Source organism: Sander lucioperca, chromosome 9 (assembly GCF_008315115.2).
Source record: "Sander lucioperca isolate FBNREF2018 chromosome 9, SLUC_FBN_1.2, whole genome shotgun sequence".
NCBI lineage: Eukaryota > Metazoa > Chordata > Actinopteri > Perciformes > Percidae > Sander > Sander lucioperca.
Genome location: NC_050181.1, coordinates 38,582,117 through 38,595,507, shown reverse-complemented (window position 1 = coordinate 38,595,507; position 13,391 = coordinate 38,582,117). Strand labels below are relative to the sequence as shown.

General features: G+C 40.8%; 1 protein-coding gene across 1 annotated transcript; it reads right to left on the bottom strand.

The window, feature by feature from the left end:
* Nucleotides 1-907: 907 nt before the first annotated feature.
* LOC118495927 (cullin-3-like) lies at nt 908-8,301 on the bottom strand. The gene is made up of 7 exons (XM_036005482.1): nt 8,001-8,301; nt 4,479-4,676; nt 3,938-4,051; nt 1,960-2,120; nt 1,582-1,696; nt 1,262-1,490; nt 908-1,107 (listed from the first exon to the last, which is right to left on the bottom strand). Exons 1-7 carry the CDS (start codon nt 8,058-8,060, stop codon nt 923-925), a joined length of 1,062 nt encoding a protein of 353 aa, XP_035861375.1. The 5' UTR covers nt 8,061-8,301; the 3' UTR covers nt 908-922.
* Between the last annotated feature and the right edge of the window lie 5,090 nt (nt 8,302-13,391).

Sequence of the window (13,391 nt, the reverse complement as noted above, 5' to 3'; positions counted from 1 at the left end):
AATTTTCCTGATTTTTTAGCAGTGTAGTGCATTTGAGCTTTAAGATTTTTCGTACTATTTGTTTCATATTTCTGCATTTGTGAGTGATTATCAGTTAGAAAATATACTCAGACCTCACATTGTTCTACGTCTTTTGTCATTATTCAACTTTTGAAGCCAACAGTTCAGTTTAGCATAAGCTTTTAACTTTTTAATGAAATTCATACGTATTAAAACGATTTCCACTTTTTCAACTATTCTCACTACTTCAACTTCTTCTTATTGATTTAAGCTATTCAACCAGTTTAGCTTTAGCAATTCAGCTATTCAGCATTCCCACGCATTTTCCGCAGGAAATGCATTTTCTAGTTGACTTTATTGTTTAAAAAAAAAAAAAATGTTTACCTTTATTTATTCAGGGAAGGTTCACTGAGAGGAAGCCTCTCTTTTGCAGGAACACCCTGATCACATTCACACAGTTACACATTCATACCTGGAAGCTGCCCAGTACAGTGTGATCTGCTGGCCATTGAGCAGCTTCACTGGAGTGGTTGGAGTTAAGGGCCTTGCTCAAGGGCACCTCAGTGGTGGTAATGAGGGAGGGACAAGCGCTGCTCTTTCACTTTCCCCACCCAGATTTTTTTCATCCTGTCGGTCCGGGGATTGAACTGACGACCTCCCGGTCACAAGCTCGCTTCTCTAACCTTTAGAGCCACCACTGCCCCAACACCACTGCCCACAATTTAATTTGCAGTTTAATGGCCATGGCTGATCATTTCTATTGCCGTTAGAAATTTCTATAAGAAATCAAGCTAAACGTTTTACATGAAGCACTTGAGATGATCAGTTCCTGTCAACTTGTTCCTGTGTGTCTGACATACAGATACACATTCACACTCAACACACACTTACTTGCACAGAGATATAAACAAACCACCCACATTCAAGTAACATATAAAGTTGTGTTGTTCAACCAGCATACCTGGATATAGTCGACAGGGTTCTTGCCCTCTCCCTCTTCGGACACCAGAGCTTTGCCTTGCTCCCTCAAGTAGGAGCTCATACACTCGCACATCGTTTTCAGGCCATTTGGCACACGACTAAACAGCTTGTACATGCATGCCAGGTCTGAGAGGGAGACATGGTCGGGGAACATTATGAGAAACAAACAGAGACTGTTGCGGAAAGGCTGAAAAAAAAAATAAAAAATAAAGACTACTTTGCAATTCTTAATTTTGAAATAAAAATGCAATTCTTTCATTGAATTTGGCAAAGCTTTTACCTTCTGTCTTGCCGTTCTTGAGCATATGAACCAGGCCAGAGTTCTCCATCTCCACAATGGTCTTCATGTGTTTAGAAATTAGCTCCCTTTCCACCACCTTGACAATGGGCTCCTCTGTAGTCTTGTCCAAGCAGTGCATAACTCGCTCTATTTCTTCATTGATTCTGGCCTCTACCTTCTTAATGTAGACACTGGCACTGTTTTCTGCTAGGAACTTTTGACTCTCCATCTGAAAGAGCATATATTGTGCGTTTGTTTTATTACAAAGATTTTCTGTGGCTACAAAAACATAAGACACCAAGAACCTACCAACGACTTACCTGGAAGAATTCTGCTGACATATCTAAGAAAGGACCCTCAAAGTCTTCCTCGTATACAGACCTGCCATCCAGGCCAAGAATCATCAGCATCTGGCAGGCGTTTCTGATGGCACCCCTGCAATGGATGACAAAAACACCAGGGTGAGGCTTTCATATTAGCAATTATTAAAAATAAAAATACATTGCAACACAAAAAAGCAACAAAAACTAAATGCATGATTGTGCCTGAAGTTGAAATATAAGATCAACACAAATATCTAGTTAACTTGCTGCATGTCACCAACTTTTCTAAGTAAAGCAAAATATGGGGCATCCTGGAGCAGGCCCACAGTTACAGTAATCGTTCAGATCAAGCAGTGAAGTACTACTCCTGCATACCTGTCTACAACCTCTCCCTTCCTCTCACGAGCAATCATGTCCAGTAACGTCTGTCGTAGATGGTCTCGAATGCAGCCGTAGCGCACCACCTGGTCCCTGAATATGATGAGGCCGAGGTTGTACACATTCTCCACATTGTTTTGTTGAACATAGACCCGGTCCTGCGAGATAAGAGAGAATGAGGTGAAAAAGACATTGAATACTGTATGTATGTAAGAAGTACTATGGCCCAAACTGACTCAATTACATTCATTTAAAAGCACACAGTTTTAATGAGTGATTAGTTAATGTATTCACCCACTCCCACTTCACAAGAATGTATTTTAAGTATTTTGTATGCTGACCAGTGTTAACAAAACTACATCCACTGTGACCCAATGTGGTGCACAAAGTACTTTTAACTGGTGCTGAATATGCCAGCAAACCTTTTATTATACACACTATACAATCCTACTGACAGGATGCAAAGCTTTTATAAGTTCATTAGAACATCAGGCCAGAAACACACCGCACACCGCCGTGAAGCGGAGCTATTTTCATTTCGGCGCCCACATTTATTCAATCTGTCCAGCCACACCGGCTGACGATCCCGGCCTGCGCGCTGCAGCGATCGTTTCAGCGTCTCCTCTATTTCTTCCGCGAGCAAATGTGTCAATGCACGTCTGCTATGAACAGCCAGGCGCGCGATCAGGCCCGAATCTACGCTTCACGGCTATTCGTGGTGCTTCAGCGTGCAGTGTGTTCCTGGCGTCTGAAGACATGACTGGTACGTGTCTGAATTATTCCTAGAAAACATAGGGTTACGACATAAGCCCCTTCCTATAGCACAAATATTCAAGGGGGATGCGAGTGATAAAATGTAAACAATGCATCACAGTATCAAGATTTGACGTTACATACGTCTAAAATGACAAATATAAGCCAGTGCAGAATTAGAGATGGTTTCTACTAGACTTCCAGGATATTTCATGGCATCATAATGTGATTTGCATGGCTGTTGTGTAAAAAAACAAAAACAAGAGTTTAGTCCTGCCAATTTCCAAAAGCCTGTTTTATGAGCTTATAGGGTTTGGTTCTGATGGCTCTTTTTTCTTCTTCATTTGAATAGTGAATGAAATTGCATTTCTTAGATTACATCCTAAATAAATGCTATATATATTAAAAATGATATATGGCAGTTAACAGGTAAAATGTTTGTTAATGCATGCTCAGCATTAAAATGTACATCACCCTACGTCTCCCAGACAAATAAATGTCTCCAGGGCTTAAAGAGAGGCTGTAGCTTCCAAAAAGATAAATACACTGGGTGAGAACAGCAAAGTCACACTTGCTACATCTGTCTGGCTCTCCTCTAGAGGTCAGCAGGCTGCTCTCATTGCATATACGTAGTGAGTCTGCTGTACAGTTAAACACCAGAAAGCCAACTGTCCGGGGTAAGAACAGAACAGGAAAAAAGGAGAGTGCAGAACAAAAGAACCCCAGGAGAGCTGTGTAGTCTCTGTACTGACTGTGCAATTGTTTAGCCTACACTTGTGCCTATCATCGAGGGCTCACTTACTCACACACACCCCCACAAACATTTTGGACTTGCTGCTAAAGTAAATCAACTAGTCCTGCCAGTTTTCCAACACAACAAATAAATACAGCAACAGAGGTTCAATGTTAGGACCACAAATAAAACAGCAACTTACAAAGTCCAGAATAGGATGTAGGTTGGTCACAGTTTGAAACAAAAGGCTATTTCTTCAAAAGCACAAAATGATTCATGACAGGGAACAAGCACCAATGATCTCCTTGCAGAGGCAACATGACCCATAGGACAAATATTATAATTATGGTCCCATGGACAAAACAAAAACAAAGTAACATCCACCGCGGCATTGTGCAATGTTAAAGATCTTTGTACAGTTATTAATCTACAACTACAGAACGATTCATAGAAAATGAGTATGACAAGAGAGCGCAACATCCTATTTACCATATACATGAGGATGTCTCTGATCATAACCATGGCAGTCTGATGGTCATTCCAGGCCTGATTCAGTGTTTGCAGAAAGTTATTATTTAGAGAGTTTAAGACATCTTCCCGTACCTGAAAATACAAACAGATTGACAAAATTGAGGTCACATCAAGTTATTTCTGATGTGACTAATAAACATCAGGTCATAAGGACAAAAATAATTTAACAGCTGGACCTCATAGCGGTCTAGAAATTTAGTATACAAAGTCCATTAACAGTCCATGAAGTCCATTTAAGCTTGGTAAAAGATGGGTGTACAAGCTTGTTTATGTTGTTGTTAATATAAACAAACATCACTCAAGCATGTTCTTTGCTATTAAAAGTTTCACTTTTTTTTATCTATGACAGTAGCCAAAAAAATAAATGGAAACTTGAAACAAAGACACAATAGCAATTAATTATCACTGATTATCTCACATGTCAATGTTTTCTCATCTCTTTTCTGTTAATGATTTTCATAAAAAGAACTGGAAAAAAATTAGCAAGGAAAATGTTTACTTTGTTGATGAGGTGCTCTGTGACGACCTCCCTCAGGCCTGTGTAAAGCTTTTCCCCATGCTTGTGGAGCACCATGGTGTAGGCATTCCTGTACAGCTCCTCAAAGCTTAACCCACTGTTATTCTTCCTCTGGATCTCCTGGATAGCATTCTTTAGAAGGTCCCAGATGTTGTTCACATACTTCTCATCCATTGTCATCTAGGGAGGGACAAAAAGATGAAAGTGTGTTTACCTGAAAAAAGTCTATTCTTCATTATTTTTACATGGTATAAGTAGATAACAACAGGGACAGGAGACTTGAGACCGGACTTTTTGCAGGGGGATGAGCAAGGATTTGGCAGGTTAGCCAGCCACTGTGCACTCTGTCAGTTGGACAATCACATCAAATAAATTATACATATAAAAATATATACATATCATTTAAAAAGCCAGGCACTTTTTATTTTACCATCTCTTTACGTAAATATTTTTTTCTACTTAAAAACGAATAAAAAAAAAAAAAAAAGAAATTTGAATGGTATTATAGGCGCCGATACAAAACATATAAAATACTGAGCATCCATGTGTGCCAGACTGCCATTAGGCTACATTCATTTAAAATTAAACATTGCAGTTGTTGCTAAGTGGAGCGTGTGAGCGCTGATCGCGGTCACGTGTCAGTTAAACTTCTCATCTCCAATCCTATCTTTATTTGTGAGAAGTGGCGCTGTCCTGAGTTGAAAGATACTACTTTACGGCTTTATTATTGAGTTAATATGCGTGTGTGTTCATGTCGGCCGCTGTCCATTTCCTAAGGTTCAAATGCAAAAAATTTTTGATGGGAGCGTGCGCCTGTGAGTACCCACGGAGGAAAACATAACTCGGCGCCTATGATAGAGGAAGACTGACAGCTCTAATATACATATTATAATTTATTTACAAGACTGTCAAAGGCAGACTGATATCTTTCTGCCCTGTCAGACTCTGCTCTCCCTCTCCTCTGCCTGCTCCGTGGCCGGTGTGTGTGAGGGACAGCCCGGTCAGCGAGCTTGTTACGTTACACCCGCAATCTCTAGTGGAGCATTATAACTTCCAGGTTCCAGTTAATCTTATAATGGATATGTGTGATGTGTTATTTAAACAAACGATCGGGGAATTAAACGCCTCTTGTCCGCGAGTAAAAATCTGATAGAGCTCCAGCCAGCTCACAGCAGGTCTGTGAAGGTGGACAGGCCGACCGGCATGCCAGCGACCCCAGCAGGCACGTCAGACTGTGGAGCTTCTGAAATCCGACACAGTTGGACCAAATTTGCAATTAGCCATCAATTTTCGTAAAACGGCCCATATTTGAGCTCTACATAGTTGATTTCTCGCATAAAAAAGTCTCAGAAGTGAATTTAGTGATTTAATAGCAGACGAACAATATAGTATAAAGTTTCCAGTTGTTGGCCACAACAGCAATCCATGGTTGTGATTGTTGTGGCGCTTTGCACACCAACACACTTGGCTTTGAATTTCTGATTGGGCGGGCCAGCTGTCAATGTGGGCGGGCCCACAGCGCCGTGCCTGCCTGCAAAGTTTGAGACTAGGATTAGTGTGTGTCTGACAGGGTGAGGGGCGTGGCATCACGATGGTGGCTCTCCATCGTGATGTTGGTCAGCCGTCACAATGGACGATGATATTGTCCAATATTTTGTTGTTTCTGCCCAATTGCCGGAGTAGGATATGAGTCGCTTTCCGGGTATATTACCATATATTTAACAACAACAGTGACGTGTTGTGTGGATGTCATTTTTACGTTATCTCACCACTTCTTTAACTCACTTCTTAAAGTGCTCATATCATGCTCATTTTCAGTTTCATAATTGTATTTAGAGGTTGTACCAGAATAGGTTTACATGGTTTAATTTTCAAAAAATGCCACAAAAAAAAAAAAAAATTGTACTGCACATTGCTGCCGCTCCTCTTTTCACCCTGTGTGTTCAGCTCTCTGTTTTAGCTACAGAGTGAGGCATCACACTTCTGTTCAATCCTTGTTGGGAGTCGCACATGCGCAGTAGCTAGGTAAGGACTTCTAGCCATTAAGAAGCAGAGTATGAGGGAGTGCGATGCTAGCAGCTAGGCGAGCATTATAACGCGTGTTACAAAGTGGCGCACGTTTGTCACGGAAGTAAAGGCTGGACTACAATAGAGCTGTTTGGAGCAGTTTGTGAACAGTGTTTTCTGTTGGAGATGGTAAGTCCCTTTGGGGTGGACTTTGGGCTTTTTCACTTTGCAAACCTATAACATGCACAAAAAGATATATAACACAATAAAGGAAATGGAAAAAGCCAAAAAGCATAATATGAGCACTTTAAAGTCGATCATGAACCTGATCAGAACCTGAAGGGAAGGTGCCAGATGTGACTGATGACCTGCCCAAATTCCAGTTCAAATCTGATTATTATCCTAGTCAGAGTTAAGAGATCATAGGATCAGTATGTCTCAATAGCTACTGGAAATACATGAGCTGTAATGGGATCAACTGGTGATGGTCAAACTGGTGTTGCTTGTAAACTTAACATCTGAGCAAGGATAATGTGTTCAATCACTTATCTGCTCACTGAGTCATTCTGCAGGACACCCACTCATAATCCTGGATATCCAACAGAAGAAAAAAATATTTGTCTGTGTTTCACACTAGCAACCTCAACAAGGAATGGAAGGATGTTGCAAGGGCTAGGGATTCCACGCTGGCACGCTGTGGTTAAACCCTGACAGCTTTCCCTGTCAGATTACAAGATTCAGGGTGATACCTGTTTCTCATAAGCAAGGGCATGGCAAGTCAGACACGACTGCATGTCCCACAACATGACAACTGCACTCATAACATTGACTAGCTAATTGAGTGAGTGAATATGTAATTCAGCCCAGTGATCAGCGGATGTTGGTGAATTCATTGTGACAGTGGTATTAGTAGGTTGAGAGGTTGACGTCAACAACATGAACTAACGTTAACTTACTGAAGTTACCGTAGGCATGTTTACTGTAACGTTAGCCTCACGTTAGGCTGAAGTTGCGTTAGCTCTCAAACTAACACAGGATAGGTTACATGATAATGTGTTAATTGCCATCTTTAACAGCCAAAAGAGCTTGCCGTTACCATACCGTTGGCGTAATGATACTTGCTGACTGACTGCAACTTGGCTAGCGTTAAGTTAGCTAACCTTATCAGGCCTGCTACTTAGCTAACGTTAGCTACCATTTGCTAATATAACGAAGTTTTCTTACGCTAACATCAGTTCATGTCAAACGACGATAGCATTTTCAAACCAAGAAGCTAGCTAACGTGAGCTAAATAAGCGTAACTGGTAACATAGCAAACTAATGTTCTTCGGGTAATATGTCCAGCTAATAGCAATTTTCACCTGACAATGACATGTTTTTCTCGTTTGACCAGCTAGCTAGCAGGCAGCTGCTAGCATAGAGACCTGTCATCCCCGACCCCGGCACTCGAGACCCATAGTTAGCGTCTCAGTTCTCACAGAGCACGAAAACACTTACAGGAAAGGCTCGTATCCTCATCTTGGTGTCCTTCTTGGTGCCGCCTTTGAGGTTGGACATGATTAGTTAGAACGACTTTCGTTTCTAAGTTGACTTAAAGACTACATGAAAGGCAGTTGCTAGTTTGTTTTCTACGCAAGGAAAGCGGCAGGGAAACTCAGTGACCTCCCCTTCAGGAATTAGGTCGGTCTGTTATGTTGTTGTCACTCGCTCTCTTCTCAGTGGATTTTGGCTAATGTTAGCTTGTATGCAGTGATGGCGGACGGCTGTACTCCACTGCGCAACGCCAAAATCTCGCGAGAATAAAGTCACTACTGTCAGGTGCATTCCACAGGTTGATAATAACTGCTCACTCATATCATAGCGGTTATATTGGCATTAGCTAACTGATACATTTTATATTTGTGTAACAGTACAGCGACAAAATAACTGGCTACACAGCAACATTTAACAACAGACATCTTTACAGGGAAGCGTCCACGTGGTTTGTGTTATCATTATGAGGTACCAGAAACTGTAGAGCATCATGTGCTTGTTAGTTGCAGGACATAAGGACATGTAGGAGGAGTAAGGACGCGTAGGAGTAAAGAACGTAGTGAAAGGTGGTGAAAGTGGACAAGACAGAACATCCTCGGTCAGCTTTGAGAACAGGAGGAAAATTTCACATACTGGACTGTAGGAGGTAATTAACTTCAGAAGATGGCAGTAGTGCAACATTAAGGATGCAAGCTGTGTTAAAACTCAAAGAAGAAGAAGAAGAAGAAGAACAACAAACTAACTGGTTCAACTTAAGAAGTTGCATTGAAAAAAACGCACCGAGGGCAGAACAACATTTTATTTGGTGACAGTGTACACAATTATGTCCCAAAATAGAGTTTTAGACCAGGCCACCACCCCAAGAGCTGGTATGTTTTAACAGAACCTACGTTACACGACCACTCTCTGTGCCGCTGTCAGATACAGTTCAACACCCTGCTAATTTTCATCTTTTCTGTTTTCCAGTCCATCGCTCACTTTTAGAATTGCCCAACTGCAAATTCCGATGATTGACCAACGGCTGGAAGATGGAATATCTTCTCACTTTCATGACGACGCTCTCTGAATGAGATAAAGAAAAATATTAATAACAGCAAATAGGTGAGTCCATAGAAAAGCAAGACACTTAAGGATAGCCTATATATATTTTTTAAAGCAAAATGGGACTATCAGAATGTTAAACCAAGAACCTACATTAGAGTACAGTAAAGCCACAAAGTTAATTACCACAGCCTACTCACATGTTACAGTCTTAGCTTACATAGTGCTAATAAAAAGAAAGTCTAGAAGAACAAAAAAAAAGTCTACCTCTGCTTTCTGGTGTCATGATGGGAACTGTTGCATTCTTTCGGAGATTAGCTCCAGCTGTCCTTCTCAGGCCTATGTTCTCCAGCTCCAGTTTTCTGATTTCCATCTGCATGGCGCTGATCACCTGTATAAGCCTTTTTTCGCTGTCCATTGTGCTAACTGCACACATTTCCACCCTGCCTGCATCTGCATACAACACACGACTTGACCCCATCTGACCTGCAAACACACAGTCTACACATTGGCTATATGTGTAGAAGCCCCAACACATCAAAAGCAGCAATCTAGTCTGTCATCAGACCATTGATAGTCTACTCACGTGATATGGAGAGAGTTATTTTCTTCTTAGTGATCTGATGCCTACCACTTTCCTTCCTCCTGTTAAATATTCATCTACTCTGTCAACGTAAAGCCACAATAGGAACTTGGGAGAGGCATAGCCTTTGGTCTCACAGTCTGTGTCAAGGGTGAGCTGCTTCTCCTTTAAACTCAGTTTGGCTAAAATGGACAAAGAAGCCCCAAAATGGGAATAGTATGTGAGGTATATCAAAACAGACCTCTCAGTTTCCACCCCAGTATCCTCATTTTAGGGCTCACGCTCACGCTTACTGCATTCACACAAATTTAAAACTGTACACACAGTTAAACCCATAACACAGTGAAAATAAGTGTAATGAATAACCAGATAACTGCTGTGTGATTGTGTTTGTTTTAGAGCTGGGCAATATATCGATATTATATCGATGTCGTGATATGAGACTAGATATCGTCTTAGATTTTGGATATCATAATATCATAATAAGTGTTTACCCACTTAGTCATTATATCCACATTACTGATGATTATTTATCAAAAATCTCATTGTGTAATTATTTTGTGAAAGCACCAATAGTCAACACTACAGTATCGTTGCGGTATCGATATCGAGGTATTTGGTCAAAAATATCATGATATTTGATTTTTTCCATATTGCCCAGCCCAAGTTTATTTGTACGTACTTATACATATTTAATGTATGAGGCTTTATAGTAAGAACATATATGCATCATATGTGCACTGTTTAGAGGAGAAAGTATGAGTCAGTGAGTGTCTGTCTGGTGCTGCTCTGCTGCTCTCTAGTGTCTCGTAGTCCTAGCACCTAACAGCAAGCAGAAAAGCATTGTTTTACTGACCTCTTCTGGTTGCAATTGTCAAGTCTGTAGGACCTCTACTCTGACTACAACTAACAGTGACGTCAGTGTTCACTGAACACTCTGATTACACTTCTATATCACACCTTTCATATCACTAGATCCACTTTAGATTGCCTTATGTGTCATGGACACATAACAACTTTAAAAATAGTTGATTCATTGAGGGGATGGGCTCTTAAAGGTAGTACTGTACATATTTACTGACAAGAATCATCATATTGCAAGGAGTTTTTTATGCCAGATCTTTTGGGCAGATGGATAGTATCACACACTCGTTAATCTGAATCCAACCAGGAGGCTTTGTAGTTTTATATGCTGCTGACACTTGAACTTAATGCACCTTCTGATGTAATTATACATATCACCAATGGGTGTTTCTGATTGTCGGTATCAGTGTTTTCAACTTTGCTGCAGTGAATCTGTCTTATCACCAAATCTTTGTGTACAGCTTGTCACGACTGACTGAGTGCTGAGGCGCGAAAACAGGGTTCTGGACCCAAATGCACAACACAACCAGGAGCAGATGCAGGTGTAGAATTTATTAGAAAAGAAAATCCAGGCTTACGTGTAGATGCTGAGCAAGACACCAAACAAGAGTGGAAAACCAAATAAAGATAAGTCCAAAACAGCTAAAAGAGTCCAAAAATACAAAACAAGTAAACAGGAAACAAGCAGAAACTCTGAACCTAGGACGAGGACCTGACAAAAGACTGAACAGAACAGAGGACGTTTTATACAGGGGCAAACGAGCAGGGAGGGAGCGAACAAGTGAAACATATTAGGGACTAATCACACTCAAACAGGAAACAAAGCTAGACAGACACATGGAACTGAACACTACAAAATAACGCAGGAAGTAAAGCACGCAAACATACACAAATAGGATCTAGGAAAACAAAACTGTGAACAACTTATAGGGTATCACGCAGCAAGCTAAACACACGGAATTACTTACCAAAATATACACAGGAAATAACAAAACCTGAAAACCACAACCATGACAGCTTACACTTAGTACCGAGAGGCCTTCAACAACTACTGTGGGGTTGTAAAAAGTCTGACATGACTATGGGACTATGTAGACATGCTAATAAACCCTTTGCTGCATCCGGTACCTTAATGGCCACACATATTGCATGATGCTACCATGCCTGCAGTACTTGACTTGTCCACTTAGTCTTCATGTTTGGCTCTCTTCCTCTTTAGAATACTTAGGAGGTGAAGCTTGATCACAGTGTTTGTTCTCAGCCTAGCCATTGTTCATGTAACAATGATACATTATAGAAAATGACTTACAGTATTGCGTATATATCAGATAAAAAATAAAAAAATTCCTTTCATCAAGTAACATCCTCACTGATATTGACAACAAGTATGCTGTCATGTGAACTGCGGTTCTGGCACAGGAAGTGTGACAGCTACAATCCCAGTGCATGTGTTCAGAGGTCATGTTACTCTTATTGTAGAGGTGAGTTAATTTTATATCGTGGGCAAATTACTTACTCATTACTGAATACACATTACTTCATCCTACAGAGAAAAGATAAAATACACTTTTATCTAATATTGAGTGAGGTGTGAATCCCAAATTGAATTGTCCTATAACGTCACTTGGTGACATTGCAAACAGACCGTGTGTAGCATAATATCAAGTTGTCTGTTTGCTTGTGTCATGTTTTGACATCACATTACATACTCTGAGTTCCTCCCATTCCACAGTGTGGTGTGTAAGCTGTTTGTCTGCTGATAACAACCCCCTTAGTAACTGAGAGATAAACTGCATGCTGCTGTAGAGACAGCTAACATAAGATGCTGACAGCCCACACGGCAGAAATGTATTGTGGCTGTGGAAATGAAGACTCTGCTAAGTGAAAGGCGTCTATGTGATGTTAAATTGACTGCTATATGTATGTGCTTGGGCACACACAAAGTAATCACTTTCAACCCCAGTAACAATAGCATTAATAAAAAAAATGTTTTTGACGTTTACTTTTGTTTGCCACATACACAACATACCCAGGGTGGCCAGCAGGTGGCGTGTGCTGTAGCGTGAGTTTAACAAATTGGGCCTAATGTAGTCAAGCTTCGCTCCATGTAAAAACACCTGACTTCATCCAGCAGCAGGGTAAACCCAAAGGACAGCAGTATAAAGTGGTGCATTGAAAGCGGAGGTAATTGACTTTTTTTTTTTGCAAGTGATTACAGAAGCAGAATTTAATACACTGCTTTTGATTTCAGCTCTTTTTATTGCAAACATGACACCAGAGGCTCAGGACAAATGTGGCTCCCTTCAGAATCCCGCACTCATCATTTTAGCCAAGTTGCTTTTGACCCGGCGCCAACACCACAAAACAGGACAAGTAATTTAATTTGCCACTGCTGCCGACCTTGAAGCAGGGAATGTAGGCTACCAGAATCCCAATAGGGAGGCTTGAAGAAAACGTCCTGGGAGCTGAGAGAGGGGTCAGGCTGTGTTGCCTGTAGCATCTCACACAGTCTCCTTAGCTCTACAGGAATACTTTTGTCCTTCAGGTTTGCATAAATAGTATATTTTTAAAGGTATCAGGGTACTGTGACAGATAAGGTGATGTTACCAATCAATTACTTAACTATAGGTTCACCAACTGTAATTGTCGTCTGCAGATCCTGTGTATACCATCATAACCATTTAATAATAATAACATCATAATGATAGAAATCTTAAAATCCCAGTCAAGGCTAACATTTTAAAGGCTAATACTGTGCTCCAAATCTGGCCCTTCTCATGCCATAAAATAAGAAAAATTACAAGTATGCAGTGCTTCCCCAAAAATGTTACCCCCCTCAAAGTGGAAAAGAACTGTAGTTGTTGGGG